A 6,766-nucleotide genomic window follows, 5' to 3' on the forward strand; every position below is an offset into this window, starting at 1 on the left:
TGCTTTTTCTTGGAATCAGAATTGCTACTGCTTAAGGGCATCTTAACTTCTTTCAGATCCAGGTTATGGTGCTGTTGGTTTCATCATTGATTGTGAACATTCTTATCGTCACACTGTGCAGCTTATTCAATATAGCTATTTCTTCATTTGTCTAATTCAAGAAAGAGCTCCTCTGTATTCTAGATGATGTTTTAACATATACACCGTGTGGTCTAAGAAAATAAGAAGTTGTTCTGCTTATAATTGTTATCTTGGCAAGTTTCATTGTGCACCTTATTTAGTCCATAGTCCCATATTTATGTTTCGTGTGGAGACTGAAGTGAGGTGGAGATTTTGTGCATTCAACAATCTGTTTCTTGTTCCAACAGGAAAGGGGTCAGCCATTGCCAAAGTTTGGTGAATGGGATGTGAATGAACCAGCTTCAGCGGAGGGGTTTACTGTCATCTTTAACAAGGCAAGGTATGAAAAAAAGACGGGTGGCAAGCCCAAATCTCCGGCAAAGGCCAACCCTTAAGTCAAACACTCTGTTGATCCGAGCAAACCTCCAACGGTAAGTTGTTTCTTAGGAGCCTGGGAACAAACTGTTTTATTTATGTAGGATGCATTAATTATTGCAGTCATTTGTTCTACGATAATCTGTTAAGGTTCCAGTTATGTAGTAGTTAACCTGTCTAATAATTAAATTTAAACTTTCTCATATGCTATGCTAGTCTTGATGAAAATGTAGAAATGGAAAATAGAACTCTCAAACTTGCAGATAGGGTAAAAGAAATTGATTTGACAGTGTCATAAAACTAAGCAGGTTGGGCACTACTTGCTCGTTAGTATTTGAATCATTCAAAATGACCATCCGAAAGATGCTATTATCCTTTATAGTGCGAGCAGGAATTGAATTTGAGTTGGACGCAATTGTCTGTGAACAAGTCAGCTGCTGTAGATTTTATTTATTTATTTATTTTGTTTTCATTCTCCCAACCTTTGCTGCTTCGCTCTCTTACCGTGAATTCTTTGTTGCACGCAGAAGAAATGGTTTTGCTGCATTCAGAGCCCAGCAGAATCTTGACTAGGTTCTCTGGCGAGGAGCTTCCAAAAGAGACGCGCGTTGTTAGGCTAAAGCAGCCCCAGAATGTTCACTTGAAGAAGATACAAACAGTTTAGATTGTTATTGTTGCAGGAGTAGCTCGCGGTGTAAATGTGGGGTTTGTGGAGATGAGTAAAATAATGACGCGTCATGCTTACTATAATCTATCAGCAGTATGCTTCTCTCTGTCTCTGCCTATGTCTCTCTCTCTTCCTCTGCTTAGTTCTATTGTTAATTTATTAATTGTCTGCTTTCTGTAGTTGTGAATTGGATCTGTCTGAAATGTCTACGCCTACTTTCAATCTGGTTTAATTTATTGTTATCCATCGTTGTTGAAGACATTATAGATACGAGCTTGTGACCCTTTCCTCTGTCATCAATCACGCTAACGGATGTTTCTGGTTGGGGGAACAGCGTGAATCATAGCCATATGCGTTTGTCATTTCTCTTTTATAGGAATTAAGGTGTCAACTCCCTTAGACATGGGAAAGGTCATCTCCACGAATCTTCTGCGTAGGGATTGTTCAAATGGCAATTTCGAATATTGGTAATCTCATAAGGAGAAAGGCACAATATTGCCCTTCTTCTTTGTTTTAGGAAAGGTTAGTCTTATATCAACAATGTAAGTAACAAAAATGTCTCTGATGTCATGCGTTCCTCAAAGAACATGAGTTTGCAAAATTTCGTGCATGTGAAACGACGATTGCGGTCATGAACCAGCTTTATCTATGGCCTCTTTTTCCATAGATCATTGATGTAGTCGATTAACTCCACACATTCATACATCATTGATGTAGTCCATAAAATTCCACAAATTGGTAAGATCGATCGACGTTCCGCTTTTTCCTCTTCCTTTTTTCCACGATTGATGTGAAAGACATGGCTCTAATATCCCCCCTACTAATGGTGCGGAAGCTACTTCTGTTACACAATCACCGCCAAAGACCTCAAGAATGAGACCAAGGTTCCAATCCCAGTAAATGCAATTCCAAAACTGTGGAGCTATGGCTGTCCTACTTACCAAACAACAAAATAAAACAAAGCTCTCTTCCTCACATCTTTTCCTTCTCTTTGCTTCAATTTGATTTGAGCTTCACTCTAGTTAGGAAGAAGTTGTAATTGCCATGAACTTAACGATGGAACCTAGTAGAATGCCCAATTTTTCTTCACGGCCTGACGCATTCTGTTTTTTTCACCTCAAGGTCATCTATCATATGACCTTTTCACAAAGTAAACAGTTTCCTTGTCTACACATGTCTCTATGGATATTTAAAGAAAGAACCGAAGACTGGCGTTGGTAACAAAAATCTCTAATTACTTTAGCGCCATCTGACAGTATCAATGTTAAACTCGAGAGAAACCAAGCTTCCTCTCAAAAAGGCGGAGCAGGTAAACTTGGAGAACACTCGCCCAAATAAGTGCTGCTGACTCGAAGAAAGCCTTATGGACTGCCCTTCTGCTCATTGCGTCGTTCACTGCGATCACAAATCATCATAGAATGAGTATTCATTGAACCCAATATCTATGTATCGTCTGTTAGTGAACACAATATTTAATTAGCAAGGTCATCCCCATTCCATTTCGTGTGGCGATCAGACACACTTCAAAACATCTAGCAGATAACACAAGTAAACAAAACCCATGACCATTTGAAACCCAGTACACCAAGCACGCATCTTCTTTTTTGTTGCCTGCTTTGTTTTCTAAGTCCGCCTTTTCAGCTGCTGCCAAGTTAGGAAGGTTTTACTATTTTCAGGATCATAAACAATATAACCGATTAGTTACGTCAATCAGATGGATAAAAGGAGCTTGTCAAAGGCTCTAGAAATAGCTTTTAACTTGTCTTGTGAGACATCTACTTCTGAAGATCTTTTAAGAACAGAGGTTGTGAGAACCTTTGAGATTTAGGAGATAACAAGAGTCAAAGCAAGCTATAGTGGTCCACTCAGCATTAAATAGGAAAGTTATTTCCATCAGAGATGAAACAGGGTTGGAATCCACCGCGATAATTAGCAAGAGGACTTGACATAAAATATCTTACCAATTGCTTGACGTTCAGTCTCAGCCTCCAGCCAATGCTGGTCAAACTGAATGTTGTAGAGAGCCTCCTCCAGCTTCCCTATCTGTTCCAACAAGGGGTTGAAATGCTCTGCAGATACATTCACAGCAGATAAAAAAGAGACGCAGTATATTCTGTAAAGTTCGTCAGTTCAAGAGACAAGAAAACAGAAAAAGGCAGAGTCCTACCGTCCTTTGCATGCTGATCATAGAATGTAAAATGGCCAACGTGTACATCAAAGTCGATGGTTTCATGATAATGAGACTTGTTAGTAAAGCAGAACCGATGAACACCCTTATGGTGAGCCACAAACTCAAATTTCTCACTGATCTTGTCGTGAAAATCTTGAATCTGTTCACCAGAAGGTCCTTTCATCTGACAATTTCAAAAGTTGCAAAATACATACAGTTATCTAGGTCATTATCATAGGATTAAAGATCAATAAGAGAACTATTGGCAGAATCGAAGAATGTAATAATCAATATATGATATCAATCTTAATCATGTCCCGACAAACATGAAAAAGGAAAACCAAATATGCATATGCGAGATCTAGTCGAGCCATCTAGGCTGCCAAAGGTTAACAAAATTCAATGAAGAATTTCCTTTAGGAAGATAATCAGCATCCTTTACAAAAAGAAATACATGTGAGTACAGTAATTCCTTTAGGTTAACGAGATTTCGTGATACATGGAATCGGTGGAAGGGATCAAAGCATGGAACAGCGACACACCAGTAAGCAAACAAGCAGCTTCCTTCCTACAGAGATCGAACGGAGCCGAACCTGCGTAGGGAGACATCGCCTGCTGCTTCAACCAGTAGCCTTTGCCAACTGCAGGCGGCACAAACAAGAAAAACCAGAAATCGTATCAGAAAATGAACCTCCAAGATTTCAAGGGAGGAGGGGGCGGGGGAGCGGGGATCGGGAATCGATCGACGGAGCGAAGAGAGGCGGCGTTACGGCGGCGAATGCTGGTGAGAGGGGTGGCGACCTCGGGGCGGGTGGACAGGCGGAGGTGGAGGGCCGTCGGCGTCGCGTTTCGCTGGAAGAGAGGCACGACTTCGCGGAGGGGGAGAGAGAGACCAGAGCGGACGTCGCGAGAGGGAGGCGGAGGAGCGTCGGCGGCGTCGGCGTCGGCGTCAGTGTGGGGGCGATGGAAGCAACCAGCGGAGGCGGAGGGAGAGAGACAGAGAGGAGAGAGAGGAGAACGGGGAGAGAGACGATCTGCAGAGGTGAGAGAGCCGCGAAGAAAAAAAACCCTCAGTCTCCCGTCCGAAAATTTTTCAAAATCGCGCCTGACACGAGGACACGTGTCGTCCTCCGAGCGCCTTCTTGTTTGACACGCTGGAGCATAAGCCGTACCCAATATTTTCTCGAACCTCTTACAGCCTCACCCTCTCGCTTCTCTCTCTTCCCTCTCATCTTCTTTCCATTTTTTTGTCCGCTCTTGCTCTCTCTATCTCCTCTCTCGATCACGCCTGCGATGACGCCCTGCTCTCTCTCTCCCGATTATCATCAAACCAACATCAGATGAAATAACATAAATTCACAACCGAACTTTTAAACAAGATGATTGAGAGACTATTAGTTCCCTTACTTCTTGTTTTCTCTGGTTCTTTTTGGTTCACGAAGCTTTGACCTTTCATATCCAGTTCCGAATCTCCCCTTTTTGCTTGCAATTTTTCTTGTTATGGGTTAACGAGTCCTTTCGAACACTGTTTTTCTGCATTTCTAAATTTGGTGGGTATCTGTGTTGCACTTGGTTCTTTTACGTGGGAAGAAGGGGACTAGGGTTTTCATAATGACGGAAGCAATTCATAAGTTTTTGTGCATTAGTTTCCAGGACTGGAGCACTTCGATATTGAGCTAATGCGACCCTTTTTGTGCTTTTAGCAACGATTGTTTACTTCATTCCTGGTTTAAGAGTTTCGTCTGTGAAAAAGTTTCGCCTTTTAAGAGTTATCGATGCTAATAAGCAGGTCTTGGAGCAATCGCTGCCATGGACGAAGATCCAGATGATCTTAGGCCAAATACTCTTGACGAGGATGGGGATACTTTTGTTAGTCTCTACCAGAGAAGATGTTGGAAGTAGATGTCCTTGATTCCTCGAGGCGGAAGCGAAGGCGGAGGCGATAGACGAGGCAGGGCGGAGACGGCGGCGTGGGTCGTCGGACGAGAGAGTAGAGGGGAGAGAGAGAAGGGCGTCGTCGCAGGCGTGAACGAGAGGAGACAGAGGGGAGAGAGAGCCAGAGCGGAGAAATAAAGAAAAAAAGAAGAGAGGCAGGAGAGGAGAGAGGCGAGAGGGAGGGTGTCGCGAGTTCTGGAGCGGTGGGGCCCGGGCGACACGTGTTGCTGGTGAGTGTATTCGGATTTTGTCACGGTAGAGTCTGAGCTGTACCCAATATTTTCTCAAGTGTCCCAACATGTGCTAATAAAAAATTAAATTCAACTAGTTCTTTTTTCCTGAATTTTCCATATCTGCAGCTGGTATCAAATAATTCATTGATATAATGAGCGTGCATGACCAATTATCATAGCCACAATTGAATAATAATTCATCGTTAAATCTAAAGGCATCGCGATTGTCAAAAAGGGTTGAAACTGTACACCATGTAGAAAAACTCTTTTTTGGATTACAACAGAAAAGAACAAGCAGTCGAGATTCTACCATTTTGGAATGAAAATATGTGGCTACCGAGAATCCTATTCTCGAAAAATGAAGGAATTCTGCAAGCACAAAAAAAATAATATTATTCTTGTTATATTATCCTAGATTAGCAGGCACATTTGCCACTTTACTCTCAATCTGAAATAGCCTCAGGGATGCCTTAGTAATATCCGCAAACAATTATAAAAGATCACTACAAAGCAAAAGAGATTTAATAATAGAATGTTATCGTCAAAAGGAACTACAGCGCGCGTAAGCACACAAGGAGACGAGAAAATGAAGAAAAATTGGGTTTGGGGAAAGGCGAGACGAAATCAAAGGAAGAATCGAGCTAGACAACATCGGATTTAGATAAGTAAGTTGCTCATCATTACGGCTCATAATCAGACATTATCTTTTCTTTTCTACTTCGATAAGTAAAATTTTATTCAGTGAAAAACACGTAAGCAAGGAGCAATCCCGTTACAAGATAAAATATACAAGCTGAGGCACTAGGAAGCACAAGAACTCTATCAATAAGATAAAGTTGAAGAACAGAGTGCCAGTATCCTACTTATGTCCTTTTCAGGCAAAGAGATGAGTATCCTGCTTTCTGGAACAGCTGAACTTGATACTTGTACAAATTGTCCAAGTTCTGAGCACAACTTAGACTATTCCAAATGTTTGGAAAGAGAGAATAAGTAGCATTGTTACGATCATTACATAGGCAGCTTGCAGGAATTGACCTACTTCAACTAACGAATGCTCCTGATCAAAGGTAAGAGAAAACATACGCATGATAATGGACATGGAAAATAGTAGGTGATTCGTCGAGAAGCCTGCCAGAGGAAATGCGAGAACTCCAAGACGAAACTGTGATGTGGTGACTTTGAATAAATCGAGCTTTCGCAACCGATTCAACTCTCATTTCTGATTCTTCTCCAACAATCGTGAACTATTCTTGAAGAAATGCCCCT

The 6,766-nt window shown here is 41.8% G+C and overlaps 1 protein-coding gene across 7 annotated transcripts; it reads right to left on the reverse strand.

Moving 5' to 3' along the window:
• Positions 1-2,009: 2,009 nt before the first annotated feature.
• On the reverse strand, positions 2,010-4,158 carry LOC104434867 (transmembrane emp24 domain-containing protein p24beta2-like). Of its 7 annotated transcripts, none has more exons than XM_039308588.1 (5): positions 4,103-4,158; positions 3,926-3,973; positions 3,330-3,516; positions 3,124-3,231; positions 2,010-2,557 (listed from the first exon to the last, which is right to left on the reverse strand). In XM_039308588.1, exons 3-5 carry the CDS (start codon positions 3,514-3,516, stop codon positions 2,427-2,429), a joined length of 426 nt encoding a protein of 141 aa, XP_039164522.1. In that variant the 5' UTR covers positions 3,926-3,973; positions 4,103-4,158; the 3' UTR covers positions 2,010-2,426. The 7 variants fall into 7 exon arrangements, with proteins under 7 accessions (XP_039164522.1, XP_039164520.1, XP_039164523.1 ...); XM_039308586.1 differs by having other exon boundaries at positions 3,875-3,973; XM_039308589.1 differs by having other exon boundaries at positions 3,875-3,973; positions 4,134-4,154.
• Between the last annotated feature and the right edge of the window lie 2,608 nt (positions 4,159-6,766).

Source organism: Eucalyptus grandis, chromosome 3 (assembly GCF_016545825.1).
Source record: "Eucalyptus grandis isolate ANBG69807.140 chromosome 3, ASM1654582v1, whole genome shotgun sequence".
In the NCBI taxonomy this organism is placed as follows: domain Eukaryota; kingdom Viridiplantae; phylum Streptophyta; class Magnoliopsida; order Myrtales; family Myrtaceae; genus Eucalyptus; species Eucalyptus grandis.

Bases quoted from the DNA above. Each gene is read 5' to 3' on its own strand.
- LOC104434867 (XM_039308588.1), bottom strand. From the start codon at position 3,516: ATGAAAGGACCTTCTGGTGAACAGATTCAAGATTTTCACGACAAGATC. The intron at 3,232-3,329 runs GTAGGACTCTGC...ATGTATCTGCAG, and splicing joins TGATCAGCATGCAAAGGACG to AGCATTTCAACCCCTTGTTG. The intron at 2,558-3,123 runs GTAAGATATTTT...TTGTGATCGCAG, and splicing joins GACTGAACGTCAAGCAATTG to TGAACGACGCAATGAGCAGA.